Source organism: Schistocerca americana, chromosome 3 (assembly GCF_021461395.2).
Source record: "Schistocerca americana isolate TAMUIC-IGC-003095 chromosome 3, iqSchAmer2.1, whole genome shotgun sequence".
Lineage (NCBI taxonomy): Eukaryota > Metazoa > Arthropoda > Insecta > Orthoptera > Acrididae > Schistocerca > Schistocerca americana.
Genome location: NC_060121.1, coordinates 370,758,866 through 370,779,350, shown reverse-complemented (window position 1 = coordinate 370,779,350; position 20,485 = coordinate 370,758,866). Strand labels below are relative to the sequence as shown.

The 20,485-nt window shown below is 35.8% G+C and overlaps 1 protein-coding gene across 1 annotated transcript in view; it reads right to left on the bottom strand.

Moving 5' to 3' along the window:
* LOC124605524 (fatty acid synthase-like) overlaps positions 1 to 20,485 on the bottom strand; it is a 135,820-nt gene that overhangs the window by 6,868 nt on the left and 108,467 nt on the right. The window contains exons 13-15 of the mRNA XM_047137268.1: positions 18,177 to 18,703; positions 15,575 to 15,811; positions 12,955 to 13,197 (exon numbers count right to left, since the gene is read on the bottom strand). Of these exons, the coding sequence (XP_046993224.1) occupies positions 12,955 to 13,197; positions 15,575 to 15,811; positions 18,177 to 18,703 (1,007 nt within the window). The remainder of the gene's footprint in view (positions 1 to 12,954; positions 13,198 to 15,574; positions 15,812 to 18,176; positions 18,704 to 20,485) is intronic.

Here is a 20,485-nt window from a genome sequence, read left to right as displayed (position 1 = left end):
GGATCAGTACTGGATAGGACTGATGGAGGAAATAGAGAAGATCCAAAGTAGAGTGGCACTTTTTGTTACAGGTTCATTCAGTAAGCACGAAAGTATCACAGATGACCAGCTGCAAGAGAGGCATTTTGCATCATGGTGTGGTTTATTGTTAAAGTTCCGAGAGCGTTACTTCCTTGAAGAGTCAACAAATATATTGCTTCCTCTTACATATATCTTGCAAAAAGGCCATGAAGATAACACTATAGAGATTCAAGTGCACATGAAGTTTTTCTGGCAATTGTTCTTCCCATGAACTATTCGCAACTGGAACTGAGAAGGGGAAAGCAATGCTGGTACACAAAGTTCCCTTCACTACACACTACAAGGTGGCTTGCTGGGTATAGATGTAGATGTAGGTGCACTTAAACTGTTTCAAAATTTTCAAATAAATCGGCACCTCTCTATCTTTTGGAGCTGATCATATCTGTAGAAGGAAAAAGAGCAACTTTGAGCAAAATAAATTGAAAGACCTAGAGGATTGTAGAAGTGAAAAGGATGTTAGAAGAATTTTTAAGGAATTAAAAGAGATACAGCAAAGATGACAGTACATCTGTGAAATATATATTTCTCTCACTGTACACTTGACAATGAAATCCAAGCTTGGTAATACTACTGACTCGCTTGATTTCAATAAGGGGTAAGACTGGCTTACTTCTTTTATGTAATAGCAATGTACTTTAAGTTGATCTTCCTGTTACGTAGCAGTGGCAACTAATTTGCAGATGTATGATTTGTTGCCTACTAGAAGATGAGAAATATCAATTCTCATTTATGACAGCACCTAGTGAATTAATGAGAAAAAGAAGGAAAATACAAGGGTGGTACAGAATTTAAACATACAAAGGACTACTGTTTTGTATTAATTTGATGTAGTACCGAACATACTCATGCCAACTTATTCAAAACGGATAATACACGTTTTAAGAGAAGGTAAGAGCTATTTTTTCCAGTGGCATATAAGTTTTCATCTGCACTCCTGACACAGTCATCAATGCCTAATATATCTCACTGTCATTTATAATACTATTTCCATAGGTGTGTCACTTTGGAAATGAGGTAAAATCCATTTATGTGAGATGTGGATTGTCAACAGATGCATCAAAATTTCACACTCAAAGATCAGCAACATTTCTTGTGTAGCACAGTGTGAACAGTAATTGTAACACTGCAAGGAAACTTTCATACAGACTATGAAAATTAAAATAATTTTCAAAACAGCTAGCACTACATTCATCAGAGTACTGAACAGTCCTCTAAAAAAATGCCAATTTGATTTGGTGTGCCACAAGGAAAGATAATGATTCAACATTCACATTATTATACAGAGGTGACATGAACACACAGCTGACTTATAGACCTACTATACTATTTACTGATGACTCCAGTATTCTGATAATATCAGCCTTTTTATTCTAAGAGACCTACTGTATGAAATATTGATGATTTTTCCCCATTCCTGTCACATACAGAGTCAAATGATTACATGTCTCTGTGCACAGTGTATGTAATCTAATTTTGACTGTGTGGTCACTGTAGGAGAGATATTTAGGGGGTTGTAGTATATTACTAGATTCCTCACTTAATACATGATAAGCAGGCTTTTGCAGGATAGCTGGCAATCTAACTTCAAGTGCCTGCCAGTTCAGGTATTAAGGGCAACTCCAGTGAATCAGACAAATTTTGTAACTATTCACATTGTCCTACTTTACCTGCATTCAGTATTCCCCTGTTAGTCCTGTCTGGCAAGGGTCCCACACACTTAAGCAATATTCTACAAGGAGTTGCATGAGTGTTTTGTGAGCAACATTCTGTACAGATTGATTACATTTTCCCAATACCCTAACAGTAAAGTATGCCACTTGCCTTGCCTATCACTGAGCCTATGTGATCATTCCGTTTCATATCCCTACAACTTGTTGCTCTCGGGTGTTTGTAAGAGTTGACTGATTCCAAATGTGACTCACTGAGACTGTTTTGTGAAGTGCACAATTTTGTATTTCTGAACAATTAAACCAATCTTCGCACCATTTTGATATCCTATCAAGATCTAACTGGATAATTGTGCAGTATTTCATCACAGGTACCTGTATCATATGCAAAAGCTCTGAGGCTTCTCTTAATATTGTCTGCAATGTCATTAATGTACAACATCAACACTGTACAACATCAACAGCAAAGATCACAAACACATCTCTGGCGCATGCCTGAAATTATTCCTACAGTTACTGATGACACTGTATTCAAGGTAACAGCTGCAGCCTCTCTACCAAGAAATCTTCAAGCCAGTCACAAATTTTGTTTGATATCATATATGAATGTACTTTTGTTAGTAAGCATTGGTGGGGCACTGAGACAAACATTTCTTGGAATACAAGAAATACTGCATCTGTCTGGTTGTTTTCAACCATGGCTCAAGATTTTACATGAAAAACACACAACTTGGTTTTCCCGACTGATGTTTTGTAAATCCATGCTGGTTCACATGGTGGGGGTCTTTCTGTTCAGGATATCTCATCGCATTTGACCTGAGAATATTGTTTTAAGATTCTGCATTGATCTGATGTCAACGGTGTTGGATGGTAGATTTGTGGATAACTTCTGCTACCCTGTTTGCAGACAGGTATGACCTGTGATTTCTTTCAACTTCTGTGCACTAATTTTTGTTCATCACATCCGCAGTAGGTTGTGATTAAAATAGGGGCTAACTCAGCTGCAAATTTTGTACAGAATCTGACTGGAATTCCATCAGGCCCTGAAGATTTTCTTAACGATGGCAATTTCAGTTCTTTCTTAGTGCCTATATCACTCTTCTTTCAGTGGAGCAGTAATTAATGTGTGGCAGTAATCTTGAATTTTTCTTTGTAAAAGAAGATTTGAAAATGGACTGTAACATTTATGCCTTTGCTCTGCTACTCTCAGTTTCAGTTCCTGTGTCATCCTTGAGTGAATGAAATTAATTTGGTGCCACTGACAGCATTTGCATGTGACCAGAATTTCTTTAGGTTTAGTGAGAGGTATTTTGATAAGATTCTCCAATTGTTGTCACTGATGACTTTGTGCACTGCTCTTCTAACAGCATAATTTGTCTCATTTAGTATCTCTTTACGTATACTCACATACTTTTTTTTACGTGTATTGTGCAGCAGTTGCTGTTTCTTGAGAATTTACTTTGCATAGACCGTGTAACGTACAAGGCCATTCCCATTACAATCTGTTAAATTAGGCACATTATCTGTATAGAGCCCAGTCAAGTATTCTTGTAATCTTCAGCCACAGTTCCAGTTTGTAAGCTCCTCCCCAGAGCTAAATGCTTCAAGTTCCTTGTTGAGATATGACAGCCAACTGTCTTTATCTAGATTACTGAATATTTAAACCCTTCTACTTTTTTTAGTTGCCCTTTGTAGTTCGGTAATCATTATTGCTACAACTGACTTATGGTCACTGACACCAGTTTCAATGTGGTCATCCTCAAAGAGGTCTAGTCTGTTTGTTGTCATTAGTGGACATTTGAACTATCTTTTCTAGCTAATTTTCAGATAAAGTATTGTTTCAAAGGATGTCTCTTCACACCCAGTGCTCACAAAACCACAATTAACTTAATCTATTGTTGCATGTCTAGTGAGCTGAAGGTTCCTCTAGAGTTCTCAGTTACATCTGGAGGTTAATCTGGCCATCAATAGAAAGATCAAATCACACACAGCCTTTAAAAAAAGTGAACCACCAAGAAGTGGAGGAGGAAATGAAATGAAACTTCACAGCTTTCAAATAAAACAATTGTCTGCACCTGTCACTTTTTTTATTTCATCCCAGGACACATTTTGAGAGTTTACACACTCATCTTCAGGTGGAACAATGATATTGTGTTAAATATTTGTTAGCTGGATGCACCTAGTTGTTTGTTGCGGTTTCATTTCACTACAAAAATGTATAACAGGCGTTTGTTAATGTAATATGGCACTAAGATTATACATTTTAATAGTGACAGAGTTACTCATAATCTGTTCCAGAGCACAGAACCCTGCAGTTCATCATAAAAAAACAAAACATCTTTAACTAAATTTTTTCGCATAACATGAACCAAAAACATAAACAAACAAACAAAAGATAATAACGATGTAAAGATATAGTGCCTTGACTCAGACATCATTGATTACTAATTGACACTGTGAATCATAGGTACCTATAAAGGCCCATCCATCCATGACAATCAGTCTGTGCAAATGTCTGTACATGCAGCAGATTGCTGTAAATGTGGTATGATCAGGCGACACAAGTTCCAATCTACTGCTTGCGTGCCATCTATTGATAGGACTGTTTCTGAACACGACTTGAACTGTTTGAACAGTTGACGTCACAGTTTGGGAAATCTTGAGTTCTGTTCGATCTTTCAATTAGCCCAAGATCTAGTGGCTATTGTTGGTACTATATCCATGGCCAGTCTTAAGTCTTTTAAACACACTGTGGATTTTAATGATAAACATACTTGTGGAAAATAGACTAAAATATCTTCTAGGGCACATGTCATATGTAGCAATGGCGACTAATAAATAAATAAATATGAGATTGCAATCATGATTCTATCTGATTCTTGAGCTTTCACTTGTCCTATGAACTAGTGATGTCTGATGGTACTACTCCAAGACTGGTCTCATCATTGTAATTTATTCTCGCGACAGCTAATTCAGTCAGTTTACCACAATACATTTCAATTGTTACATATAATACAGAAAAAACTTGTATGAGGAGAGCAATTTCTCCATGAGTGATTGATAGTGACATTAAGATTCCTGGAAATAGGAGCTACAAGAATCTAGAATTTGCTACTGCAATTTCAAAACAAGCATTGAGTGAAATTATACCCAACATATGTGAGGTATTCTGAAGGATGATTTCATGAATGCATGTAAGGTACTGTACCTCAGTTCTGACATGTTACAGATCACATTTTTACAGTTTGAGACACACCAAATTCTTAGAAGTTACACAAGTGGCCAATGAACTATAGCTCAGTTTGTTTCTAAGTCCAGATTTTCAATTTCCTGCCTAAAGACTATCAGCACCTTTTGCACTAGAATATAAAATTTCATTCTGAACTCTAGACAGTGATTCAAAAAAATCTGGAAAGTTTTACTTGTATTATTGTGGTAGTGAATTCTGTTGTTCATCTCTAAATCACTCTTGTTATGAAACAAAAATTATTTTTTCTTCATGACATGTCCACAGCCTCAATGTACATCTAAATGATGGAACCATGTTAACCACCGCTGGCTGTCAGTTTTATTTCTTTAGTGCACCATTCATAAAAATTACATTACTGGCCAGTTTCAGCCCTATGCCATTATCAGATGTATGATATTGGTGTTGTGTGTGTCACATTAGGATGTATGGTGTATTAAAGGAATAAAACTAGCAGCCTTCAGTGGTTAAAATGGTTGCATCATTTAAACCACTAATTATATTAGGAAGTAAAAGAATTGTAGTAGTAACTGTGTCCCTGAAGGTACTGTTCCAAGATGTCACAACTCACATTAGATTGTGGCATAGGACAGTATTGAGTGATATATGCTAGCAATCCCCTAGCACCAGAATGAATACATTTTGCCACTTTGCTTAGCTCTTTGTGGTAAACAGTCCACAATGATTTTTTTTTTATTATGTATCATTTCTCTGTATAGGGTCAACCACTCATAATTTCTGTGTTAAAGAGTTATAAGCAGCTGCCTTCTTATCCCTATCCTTGTATTCCCTGCTTTTAATTTTCCATAAACCTGTACACTGATAAGCCAAAACATTATGACCATCTACTAAGTTTGTTTGCCCATCTTTGGAACAAAATACATCACTGCTTCTGCATATCAGGAATGCAACAGTTTGTTGGTAGGTTTGTGGAGGTGTGTTACATTAGACATCTATGGACAGGTCATGTAATTCACCTAAATAACACACTGTTGAATTGCTTATGTGGTGATGGCACCCGAAAGCAACCCAAATGGATTCCATACGATTTACATCAGGTGAATTTGATCACTGAAACATCAAGGCTCTTCAAACTGCAGTAGCATGGTTCTGGCTCCAAGACATGCACAATTATACTATTGAAAGATGACATCACCAACAGGGAAGACATCAAGCATGAAACACTGCAGGTGGTTTGCAGCTGTCAACCTGTTTTCAACTGCAACAACAGGTCCCATGCAAACACAAGAGAATGTCTCCCCTAGCATAATATTGATCTCAACAGCCTGTGTCTGTGACATGCTGCATGTTTCAAGCCGCCTTTCACCTGGATAACAGCATTTGTGGAGTCAACCATCAACCTGGTGTAGCAAAAATGTGATTCACCCGAATAGCCAAAATGTTTACACTGACTGATGGTCGAATCCCAATGGTCACATGCCCACTGAAATTGCAACTGACAATGTCAACATATTAACATGTAGGAGTGGTTTGCTGTGGAGCTCCATGTTCAAAAATGTGCAATGGATGGCATAGTACAAAACACTTATGAATGCACCAGTATTTGTGCTGTATTGGCAGAGATGACACAGATCACCATCCATCCTACTTTACAGAGCAGGCATGCCCCTGAACCCCACATTCTGTGAAGAGTCATGGACATCCAATAATTTAGTTCCTAGTGGTAGTTTCACTGTCCTACCTTTTTCCATAGAAGCTCACAACAGTAGCACATGAACATTTGACTAGCTTTGCAGTTTTCAAGATACTCGTAGACAGGCTCTGCCCAATAACAATCTGCCCTTTAACAAAATTGTTTATCTTAATGGATTTCCCCATTTGTAGTGCATATCTTCTCTAGGGTGATCCTCCATCCATGTCTGTTCCGCTTACATACTTTTGTTACTGTGTCATATGCCTGCAACACCACCAGGCAGCATCCAAGTAGGCAGTGGTCATAATGTTTTGGCTTCTCAGTATATGAAGCCTATATATTTCTATAAATTTAGCAATGAACTACCTAGATCACTGATGTGCATCTGAAATTTTAAAATTCACGCTGAAGACACTGACAAGAAACATCTGAGTGAACAAACAGGTGAATGTGTCTTCACAAATGTGATTTGAACCCACAGATTTGAGCAGTTTCACTCAAACCTCCAACTCCAATTTTCAGGTTTACACACATTTCATATCTGTGCAAATCTCCTGTCCACACACAATGATCTTTCTGCACTGATGTGATATGCATAGACATTTGCACAGACAGGTTGTTGCATGTGGATGAACTTTAACAATTATAAAATTGTTTCATTCTTTACAATAACTTGTTAAAAGTAATATTAGTGCAAATACATGACAGTAAAGACACAAATAAAAATAAAATTATAAACAAAAAATATAAAACTTATAGATTTAGTATCAACACAGTCTAATTTTTACTGTTTCTGTACTTTGCTTTGGGAATTATCTTTTGTTAAGGTCACTCAGGAAGTAGAAAGTGGGAAAAGTTATCATGCATCATCTAGTACATCTGAGAAACTCTTAAAGAAGCTCACTGCCATTACCTCAGCTTTTGATTTAGTGTGTTCTGTCCACGTTTTTTATTTTGAATGAAAATTTACAATTGTTCATAAAGACTCAGTCTGAGGCCTTTGTTTATTTTTGCGAAGAACTGGAAATTTTCTTTCACAATAGAAACTTCATAAAATAAACAAAGGGCACAAACTCAATTTTTATGAAGACCTGGAAATTTTCATTTACAGCAGAAAACGTGAACAGAACACACTAAATGAAAAAGGTTAGACAGTGGCAATTAGCTTCGCAGATATACTAGACAACGCACTACAACTCCTTCACCTCCTAACTTCCTGAGAGACCTCACTAAAAGATAATTCCCAAAGCACTGAACAAAAATAATAAGAATTAGACTATGTTAATATTAAATTTGCAAGTTTTATATTTTTTATTTTATTTTTATTTGTGTCTTTACTGTTATGTATTTGCAATAGTAATACTTTTAACAATTTGGTGTAAAGAACGAAACAACTTTATAGTTGTTTTGTGCCATATGTTACTATGCCTAGTTAACTAAAGTACTGGAATTTAATAGTTTTAGTAAAATCAACCCAGGAGTTTCGCTAGCTTTTATTTTATCTATATGTACATATATAATTTTATAATCTAATTAAGCAGAATAATGTTTTTGTTATAAAAATATGTTGATACAAATGATAAGATTTTGTAAATGCTGTAAATATGTAATATTTTATACTGTTCTGCACTTTGACAAGTCCATTCATGAATGTGATAATATGGGTACTAAATAAATAAAAAAATAAATTTATGATACACAATGTAAGATAGTAATGAATGATCTCTGAGCAAGGCACTATATCTTTACATCAGTATAATCTTTGGTTTGTTTATGTTTTTGGTTCATGTTCTGTGAAAAACATTAAGTTAAAAATGTATTTTTATGATGAACTACAGGGTTCTGTGCACAGGAACATATTGTATGTAACCCCATCACTTTTTAAAATGACTCAACTTCTCAGTTGTTTAAAATTTCTAATCTTAATGCCATATTACACTGACAAATGCCTGTTATATGTTTTTGTAGCAAATGAAACCACAATAGGCAACTGGCTGGATACAGCTAACAAATATGCAACACAATATCAATGTTCCACTGAAGATGAGAGTGTGTACTTTTGAAATGCATCGTGAGATGAAATAAAAAGAATGACTGACAAATATAATTGTTTTATCTGAACGTTTATTGCCAGATTGTCAGTCACAGTTCCTTACAACAGTCCAACTTGGATTACATAAGGTTAGGTTGAGAGAGTATGTAATGTTATTTTGGCGATTACAAAATTAAGTCAAATTTACAAAGATCACTCTTGATGGTCAGTTCTTGCCCATACAATCTTGTATGCAGTTTCTAGATCTGGGAATATTTAAATTTCTTGTCCAGTGCTTAAATAAACTAGCTCTATTCTCCAGTAATCTATTCGTATGGCTAAAACACACATGCCATCTTATTATTAGGGAATGGATTTTTTTGTAAAGAAATATATTTTTCCTTATGGATAAAAAACTGTAACTAAGAACAGATGGTCCCAAAACAGCACACTTCAGTCATACACAAAATTCTATTTTGTATAAAAAATAATATTTTTTTATAAATAAATATTGTACATAATTTTGCTAAAAACATATAATATGTTATTTTTTGTTATAATTAAAAAACAACACAACCACCTCATGCATTGTCATATCATGAAAGCAGTATGAATGAACTACTTTTGCAAACATACTGCATAGTGAGTGACCTCCACAACACATGCTGCCCCACTATCCAAAAGGGGAATCCCTTATTTACAATGAGGATGGCTGATGCAATGTACACAACAGTCTGCAGTCATTGCCCTCATCTTGTTTACAGCAGAGCATTTATACACTACAGTATTTTCAGAGATGTGGTGATATAATGCTGAAAGTAAAGTCAAGTGTTTGCTCTTGTTTGCAACAATGTGTTCCTGGATTTAGTGGCATCATTACAAGTGATTCTAGAACTCTATTATGTAAAAAATGCAGACTAGTCATCTCAAGACTTGCAGCAGTTTATCAGGTAGTAAATATATAATGGTCACTTAATGTACAATTTATAGACAAGTTGTTGTAGTTTCAAAAAGTTCTGAATGTTATGCAAATTTACGCAGCACTTTCTTTTGCATGAAATTACATTATATAAACAGAAGTGTAGTGCTCACAAATTTTCTTACAAAGTATATCCATTCCAAAGCACCAGAGCAATCAACATTAAGAAACGTGTATGTGCCTGTGTGTCATGATGAGATCCTAAGAAAGATCAGAGCACAGCAGAATCAGGGGGGGGGGGGGGGGGGGGGGGGAGTGGCAAGTGTAGTGGTAGGTGTGCTACAAAATGATGAAATAATTTTCAAGTGATGTTTTATGTTAGCATATAAAGAAATATCAGCATTGAATTATGGAACAATAGCTTGCTTATTCAATGAATCTCTGCAATTATGGCTGAATGGGGTGAAATTTGATGGTGTTTTACATACAGATGCTGCTCAATATATGAAGAAGGTAGCCACAGGTCTTTCTGTAAGTTTCCCACACTTGATATACTTAACTTGTATAGTACATAGTTTACACAGAGTATGTAAGCAGATATGTACATTCTGTTGTAACATGGAAAAATTGATCTCAGATGGCAAAAAGGTGTTTGTGAAAGTGCCAACAAGAATTGATTTGGTCAGAGCCAAAAATCCAGCTCTTGGACTTTCACCTAGACCCATAGTCACTTGTTGGGGGACATAGTTGAAAGCAGCAGCATATTATTCAAACGATTTTGAAAGTTTTAAACAAGTGACTGATGAACTAAATAAGGATGATGCTTCTTCAATTGAAATCCTTCATAACATACTAAATGACATTCACTAAAAAATGAATTGTTTTACATATTTGCAAATTCAAGTTTTTTGATTCACTTTATCAAAAAATTAGAAACATCAATCAACTCATTAACTGAGGCATTTAAGGAAGTGCATGACACTGCGAAAAACATTAATTCAATCAAAAGTCCAAAACTGGAAGCTAGAATTTCAAGGTACGCAAAGAAAAATTGTGGATATCATAGTGTGTGTAAAACAACCATGATTCTGGAAAGGAAAGCAGACTTTGGTGAAATTGGAAATGTGTTTGTCAGTGACATTCCTTTGATGAATTATGCAGCACTATCATCATGTGTTGTTGGAATATGCTTTCCCAGTATCAAGCATTATTTCGAGACAATTGACATTGGTTTATGATTGGATACTTGGAGAAAACTTTCGTGCTTCTCTGTCATGGTGAGTTGTTTCAATCCACCATTGCGTCAGCATGATTGGTGATTGATTTTTTAATATAAGTGTTTAAAGATTTGTAATATTGAAACTAAATAATTTTGCATTTTTATGCATATTTTTTATATTTTTCCTTCATATTTTAAAGTTTTTTTAGCACATAAAAATCCACTCTCTACATATTATCATCTAATTAATTTAAGTGTGTATGTAATGTGATGTCTGTCATATCCTTTTTTTAATTGCACTGGTCTCCACACAAATAGAAAACTTTTCTTTGAGCAGTCCAGCATTGTTTCTTGGATCAATGCAATATCAAGTAAATACTGGAAAACAGTATTTCCTGTCATTGAACTTAAAACATAACACATTTTGTGAATTACTGCACTGCAGCAATCCTCACTGACAATATATCCCTAAGCAAGAAGTTCAGTAATTGTTACTTTGCATTTTACAAGTTATTTATGTTTTAAATTTCTTCTTCAATAGCGAGCATGTTGGGTACAAATCTAGGTTGGTGCATCAGTTTGTTGAGTTTTTTCATAAGTTTAATAAATCCTACAGAGACTGTAGTCATCAATAATTTATTCCCCTTCACTATTAACAACAGACTGCCAACACTGGGGTAACTTTTTGATTCCGTGACTGTAGGAATGACATGGTTTTGTGATGAAGAACTTGTCGAGCCATGTTCAGAGCACATTTTCATCCAGAAAGGAAGTTCCTTAAAGGTTGTTCAATAAAGAGCAGAAAAGGTGAAAATCAGATGGCACTAGATCAGGTGAATAAGGTGGGTGAGGAATCACATCCCAATCCAACTCCTGTATCCTGTTTTTTGTCTGTCTTACCCATACACCCAGTTCTTATACCTTACCCACTGCATGAAAATGTTGCACAATCATAGAAAGATCACAGTTCATCAGTTTGCAAGTGCAATGACATGCATCATTGTGGATTAATGTGTTTAAACAATCTTTTTCAAACTCTGAAGGTGCTCTTGAATGTGGAGAGTCAATAATGTCAAAACTATTTCTTGCCATGCACTGTCCAATGCACCGTGCATTATCCTCATGCATGGTGCAAATGATTCTGGCTGCCTCCTCTGTTGTCATCCCTCTATTGAGCTCAAACAGAGGAATATTTCAGAAATGTTCCAATTTCTCTACTTGGCACTCCATTCTCTAGCATCCACAGCTCCACTTACTATCTCCAAATGTCAAAGCTCAAATAGCAACAGTGAACCACAAGTAAAAAATGACAAAATATAAATAAACCAATAGCAACTGGAATATCAATATGCAAAACAGAATTACTTTGAACTTATGCAACAACTTAATATTATTGTCATTTATTACTACATATGCTGTAGGCTACGTGCTTCACCACTACCACACTTTAGTCCAGAATATATTTTTGAAAATAACAAAAAATATTATGTCCTCCGATCAGTATTTTTGGTACTCAGCATCCAGACAGGTTTCACTAACTAAATCTGTCTATATGGTGAGTGCTATTCTTACTTAGATTTACCTATTCATTAAATTTTCAGTATAAACAGATATGTGTTGATGCTTAGCAAGTATTTCCTGTATTTCATCTGGAAAATTAACCACAACCCAAAATTTCCCATCTGCAGTATGTAGAATTGAACAGGATAATTTGATGTACTTTTTTATCACAACAGTGCTACATTTGAGGTCAAATGAATTATGATACATGTTAAGACAATAGAGGAAACAGTTGTTAAAACACATATTAAATTTTTAATAAATTTAAATTTTCATTTTCTTCTTAATACTTTTAAAACAAATTGATATATTTGTGTAGAAAGTCATGAAAGTAAAAATAAATACGTATTAAGAAATTATGTAACTGATGTAAGCATTTCCATTTGGCACTACTTCAGCAGCTTTCAGAAAAACATAGAATATATGAGGTTTCACAGCAAGAGAAGAAATATAGGAATGTAGTCTCATGTTTCAGTTCAAAATTAGTTACCAGCTGAGGACACTCTCATACAAGTTACAAATTTCATTTACTTAATGTTATTTAACAACCATTGTAATTAAAAATTTGAGCCTACCTTTTGAAAATTATACCGTTTGTTTATTCTGTGCTTAATGATCCCATCAGTTGCTGCTATAAGCAGGAGAGGTGATCTCAGTACTTTGTCAGATGGAATACTGTATTCAATAATGGCTTTTAGAAACCAGTGACAGTTCTCAAGAGCTGCTTGAAGGTCTTTGGGATGGTATGGGCCAACAAGGTGAAGACAGTACTCAAGCCGTGCATACCAGTCAGGCAGAGCAAATAGTTTTGATTTGAGCTATAACAAAAAGTTAAGTCCTCATTAAATATTTTGTCTTGTTACCAGCTATAACAATTTCTTACTTATGAAGGAAAACACAAATTGTGGATGTTTTACAAACGATATTTTTTTAAAAACTAAGATTCATTTTCTCATAAGAAGAAAAATACTGTAAATATCATTCAAATATATTTTTTCCACATTCTACAGACTTATCTAAATTTCTACATAATTCGCTTTGTTGTTCAAGCATTTGTCATACTGCTCATCAAGGTTTTTAAATTCAATATCTGAGAAATCTGCCTTGAGTAAAGAAACCCAATCCATGCCTGGAGTTTTCACTTCTTCATCATTTCTGACCCACTGACCACCAAGGAATTCCTTTAGGTACTGAAACAAGTTAAAATTACTAGGTGCCAGGTCTGGATTGTAATGTGGATGATCCACTTTTTACTACCAAATGACATGCTCAGACCTTGTGTTTGTGCAGATTTGCAGAAAGGTGTGGCCTTGCTCTGTCATGCAGGAGCATCATACCAGAAGACAGGTGGTCATGTCACTTGGCTTGTTTTGTATGGCACAATGGAATTTCTTGCACTCGATAATAAAATTACAGAACATATCTCACAATCAGCAGGCAACTCAATTTCCTTCAACACTATAAACCTCTACAGCTCAGCACATAGGCAGATGAAACAGCTAGCTGCATTTGGCATCTAAATGTTTGCAAAGCATGTTGGGTGCAGACACATGCATACACTGTGGTGATCATGTCATTCTCATTCTCAATATCCCTCATACAATATTTATTTCCTGACGATGTTCTGAGGGGAGTTCACAGCAAAAAAAATGGTCACCCATTTGGCAAACAAAGAGCAAAGCTCAATTTTTTTGGAAGCACTTGAGAACAACAAACACCTAGCAAATGGCCTTCAACTGTAAATGATTAAAATGAGCTTAAAGTAGCCCATAACATTAAGAAAGCATTCGCTAGAACATAAATACTTCTGAGCTAAGCAAAGGACACTTTTACTTAACAACTTAATGAGCTCCAAGAATAAAGAGCATCCAGAGCTGTATGTAGACTTGCAGCTTCTAATAGAGTGAGTCCTTTATTGCTCTTCAGTACTTCCCCAGTCCAGAACTTGAAGCTATCATATCAACCATTTATCAACATTCCCCTTACTGTCTTCTTGAGTTACTTGTCCACTTTTCTTGCATTTAAAACTACTCTAAATTGTAAAACAAACTGCTGTTTCATTGTTTGTACATTATCTGGGCAGTTCTATTAAATCTTCATGTTTGTTCATTAAATCTACAATATCATCTGTAATTTATTGCAGCAGTTAAATCATCAGATACCAATTTTGATTCAGATGTAACCTGTGATAGAAAAACGTCATGCATGACCAGGAGACAATGAGACCAATAACAGGTCTGAAGATAATACATTGTGAAACCATCAATAGCAGTCACCACCTTCTACTAGATAGAGGGATTAGAGAGGAAAAGGTAGCATAAAGACAGGAAAGATTACAAATGTGGAATTTCAAAGAACAGAAATGCAAGGAAGAATTGTTTCAGAAGATAGTAAAGAAAAATGTAACAAGAGATACAATACCGTCAGTAGAGGAGGAATGGGGAAAGTTCAGTATAATGATGGCTGAAGAATCAGAAAAAGAATGCAGAAAAAACAGTGATAAAAAAAGGCTAAATGTATGGGAGAAAAGTATTGGGACAGTGCAAAGAAGTGTGAAGTAATGGTGACAATAAGGAGTAAGATGAGAGTAGCAATTGATATAAGCACCAGAGGACAAGTACTAGAAGAAAGTAGAAAGTTTCAAGTACCTGGTGAGTATAATAAAAGACAGTCCAAGGAATGATAAGAAGATTAGTCAAAGGGGAAAGCAAGCACATGGATTCCTGCAGAGAGTAAGAAGCCTATAATGGAACAAGATTGTACCACATAAAAGCAATCAAAGCTCCAGTGCACATGTTGTGTGAATCAGAAACGTGAGTAGTAAAGGAAAGGAAGATCCATAAATAAAATAAAAATAATCTCTTGTTTAACTGCCTCTAATTCACTTTATTGGCAACTGACAAAATATTTTCATAAGTGACTGTCATTGTCGACATTTCATTGCTAATATATTTTTCTTTGTTGTAATCTCATTTCCCTATATTCTAATTTTAAATTTGGTTTGTCAAGAGGCCCATGTATTTCCTTATCTCGTCCTTTCTTGAATTCTCTTTTAATAACAATTGGTTAATCAATGCTTAAGAATATAATTTTACCCTGTTTTGTTATTCAATCATATTATAATTTTATTTGTTCTCACATGCCTGAACTGCTGGACACATTCGATAGTTATTAAATCCACATATCTGTACTTACTTTGTCTTCATCAAGATTGGAAACGAAGTGTGACACTGTTTGTGTCAGAAAACCAACTTCCAAAATGGAGAATGTTGTAAAACCATTTTCCAGTGGATTCAGTAAGAAATCTAGTGTGATCAGAAATACTGTTTCTTCAGATGCTTCCAACTGCCTGGCCATTTCAATACCAATGGCAACACCCGCAGAGTAACCAAGAAGTATATAAGGACCAGTTGCTTGCACTGTACGCATTTGCTGCAAAAGGATAGACATTGGAACTGAGCTTTATTTATTTGTATTTCATTTGTAAACATTATTTGTTTCAAGTAGAAAAGAAAAAGAAAAAAAACATTTGTCTGCAGAAGGCGAACTGACATGTTCTTTAAGTCCAAAAACCTTTGTCCTCTGTTTCAATCCTGCATTCATGTTAGTACTCTAAGACTTCAAGGCACATGATAATTCTTCCATTTCTCTGACATCTTTCTTTCCAGCTTGTATCACTTGACATACAAACTTAACTAAAGTGAAGAGCCAGATAGAATTAGTGATAAACAATGTATTAGAATTAGTGATAAACAATGTATTGGAAGGTAATTTAGCACCTATGCGTACATGGCACTGTCCTAGTTCTTACAACTGACAGTTCCTTCCTCAGGGAGGAGAGGAGGATAGGTCATAGAAGCTTAAAAATGAAGGGTACAGGATGAGATGGACCCATCTATTGCAAGGATGAGGTAAAAGTCAAATCTTTGTCTCCCTCATCCTCACAACAGATAGGTCTCTCCTGTCCTGAGGACCCCTTCCTTATCCCTAGGAAAGGAACTACTAGTTTCAAAAGCTAGGAAAAGTGCCACGTACTTTTATACGTGACTATCAGCAGTACTTGTATTTCAACTCCTGTAAGTAAGTACTGAGCAACAATTATGTCATATACTTTTATAGATTTTTCAAATGATTTTTTTTTTAATTTCAGCACTATAGTTGGCTACTACTCTGCTCCTTGTTCAGCTAAATACTTGTGTCTCACAAATAGTCTCACTGTTGTGAGGATGTAAAAGAAAGGGAGATGGGGAGGGGAAGGGGGGAGGAGAGAGAAGGGGAGAGGGAGAGAGAAAGGGAAAGAAAAGGGGTGGGGGAGATTTTTGATTTGACAGTCAAGTTGTATGAATCTTCCTCCTAGTACCAGCACTTCAGAACCCAGCAAGTAATTGGTTCTCTCAAGCTCTTCTTCCCCCCAGCTTTTGCCTATTCTTGCTTCTCTTTTTTTCTGCCTCATTTCCTGTATTACCTCTTCTGCGAGCTGTGCTGTTCCCTCTTTCCAATCTAACATCAGACTTATGGCTCACTATTATTAAATATGTGTTGTTTTAATATATTTGTTAAATTTGTCAGTCAGTTCATTAAATTATTTTGAAATTACACAGTAGGACAATCAGCAGCATTAAACATTTGAAATTTTGTACCTCTAGTTTATATATGAATATAATAGAAAGAAGCATTCCACATGGGAAAAATATATTAAAAAACAAAGATGCTGTGACTTACCAAACGAGAAAGCGCTGGTAGATAGACACAATAATAATAAAAAAAGAAAACCACACACACACACACACACACACACACACACACACACACACACACACACACACACACACACACACACATTTCAAGCTTTCGCAACCCATGGTTGCTTCATCAGGAAAGAGGGATGAGAGGGAAAGATGAAAGGATGTGGGTTTTAAGGGAGAGGGTAAGGAGTCATTCCAATCCCGGGAGCAGAAAGACTTACCTTAGGGGGGAAAAGGGACAGGTATACACTCGCACGCACACACACACACACACACACACACACACACACACACACACACACACACACACATATCCATCCCTATGGATACTCTTTGCCTTTACATATGTCTGCTTGTGTCTGTATATGTGCGGATGGATATGTGTGTGTGTGTGTGTGTGTGTGTGTGCGAGTGTATACCTGTCCCTTTTTCCCCCTAAGGTAAGTCTTTCCGCTCCCGGGTTTGGAATGACTCCTTACCCTCTCCCTTAAAACCCACATTCTTTCATCTTTCCCTCTCCTTCCTTCTTTCCTGATGAAGCAACTGTGGGTTGCGAAAGCTTGAAATTTGTGTGTGTGTTTGTGTGTTTTTTATTGTGTCTATCTACCAGCGCTTTCTCGTTTGGTAAGTCACAGGATCTATATATAATGGAAGAAACATTCCACATGGGAAAAATATATTAAAAAACAAAGATGCTGTGACTTACCAAACAAGAAAGCCTGTGTCTGTATATGTGCGGATGGATATGTGTGTGTGTGCACGAGTGTATACTTGTACCCTTTTCCCCCTAAGGTAAGTCTTTCCACTCCCGGGATTGAAATGACTCCTTACCCTCTCCCTTAAAACCCACATCCTTTCGTCTTTCCCTCTCCTTCCCTCTTTCCTGATGAAGCAACCGCGGGTTGCAAAAGCTTGAAATTTGTGTGTGCGCTTGTGTGTTTTTTTATTGTGTCTATCTACCAGCGCTTTCTCGTTTGGTAAGTCACAGCATCTTTGTTTATATATATATATCATAAGATTTTTTACAAGTGTGCTATTTCTATCTTACTCACTCTGACATAAAATGTCGCAAGCTCTATAAGTGTTGTTCGTGGTGATCCATAAGAAAGTTGCAGTCCATAGACTGCTCTCTTCATGCTCTGTGCAGTTTCTTGTAAAAGTCTGCAAGTTCCATCTATTGGATGCACAAAGAACATGGGCATTGCCTGACAACAAGTTTCATTGGCAAGCATCACCAGAGTCTCTTCTGGAACAAGTGGAGAAGCACTGAAGTCCAAAAGTACAAACTCCTTTTCAGCTGCTTTCGAATGTTTCTCTTCTGTCCTTTCTATTTGGAAATGCTCCATTTTTTTTGGTGCATCGGCTTCACTAATGGGACTTGTTCTGCCACTTGGTTCTGATGTGTATGCTCTGTCAAAATCAAACAGATTCTGAACAGTGAGAGTGTGAACTTCCTCTGCACTAAGGGATTTTCCATAATATTGCTCAATGCAGAGACGTATCTCTATTTGCATTAATGAGTCCATGCCAAGTGATTCTAATGTCATGTCTGGTGATAAGGTGCTAGTGTCAGGTAGTCCTGAAATTGAAAATAGGCATATGAAAAGTTTTAGCTAATCTTACATTTCACATGCATTTTCAGAACACTGAATGGAATAGGGTATTTGACTATTATCTGAAAATTGTCTTAAATGATTAATTATGTCATTTTATACTCCTAATGTGCTTTTTTTCCTCTTAAATTTCAGTATTCTTTTATAAAAACAGAAATGAAATTCAAATAATTTGAAAGCCCTCTAAAACACTCCATTCGAGTCATATGATGCCTGTGACATCACTGGCTAGCTCGCTGCTCCTACTGTCATAATGCTATCTCACAGTGATGCATTGTTTTGCAATCTACGTTTCATAAAATGGGTTACAAATGGTGTGTAGTACCGCACTGTACAAATACATCTATAAAAACTTCTGAAATGTGTTTTTGAATTTCACAGAGAATGAGAAGATGAGTAAAATGGGGCTGCACTGTACCAGCAAATTGCCACCATGTTGACACATAAGTTTAGAAACTTAATTAAAAATTTGTAGTACTGTGAAGTTAGTATTAACTTACTTCTGAGATATGTTCTCCCACTGTTACACCGAAGGATAGCGTCATTCAACAAAATTATATGCCTAGTGAAAATTGTCATTTAACCCAGCCGCACCTTAATTATTCGATAGGTCAGTTGTTAAGAGTGGTAAACCATAAAATTTTATAAGATTATGTCCATAAATTGCTGGTTTGAATCTAACCTTCATGAACATTTTAACTTATTTGTAAAATGACTCAATAGTCCTCTCATGTGAAAACCAAATCACTATTACAAAACTTCACGTTACCAATCAGAAACAGAATATTATTGTGTTTCCCTTGCTTTTTCATGTGCTTACATTTGCAATCACTGTTCACAAACATCATGTCCAAAAAGATATTTTCCAGTTAATGTGACCACACACTTTTACCTTATTAGAAACAATGTTTTTATTTCCGTACTATACAGCTAGGATCCTTATTGTTTTAACTTTTGCACTTTCATCATCTTACATAAAAATGAAGTAAGTCTGCTTCAGACACTAACGTTTGTTTACACTCACAAACATCACAGCCCATATGTTTGTGTCACCTGCATGCTGTTCACGCCTTATATCTCTCCGTATAACCTCACCATCCTACCCTTCATTGTACTGTGAGCGTATGGTGATATCTTCACTACTAGCAATGCTTTCCAAACATGTTTATTTGCTTGTTCACAAAGTAAATGCACTTATTCTCTGTTGTCTATTTCTCACACTAGGACTAATGTGAAGCTATATGTAATATAAACCACAATCAAAACAACTGCTACAATCAGTTCTTGTTAATGCTATTTTAGTATTTTCCGTAAAACTTTTAAAAACATATGACTCTTCCAGGACATTTTTATTTTTTTCATTTTTTTAATGGAAAATGGATTAGATCATAGGATGGCAGAGGCAAGGTGGGCAGGGGTTGCAACCCGAGGCTTGGCCACAATGTCTCCTCCCCAACATTCCTGGGAATGTGGTACAAGGAATGCAATGGTTTTATCATTTTGGATGTTTATTTCCATTTATTTTTATTTCATTAGCTGTTTTTTTGTTATTTTATTTATTTAATTATTTCTTTTTTTAAGCAGAAAGTAACTGAAAATAATAAGTGCACTCGTTGTGTTGAATTGGGGATGCACATAACTGAAAACATTATTGATAGCTGCAGCAAAGAGCAAAAAGAAACAGAGCAAAGTGTGAGACTAAGGAAGCCATTAAATAAAATCTAATCCAGGTTCACCACGGTGGCTGT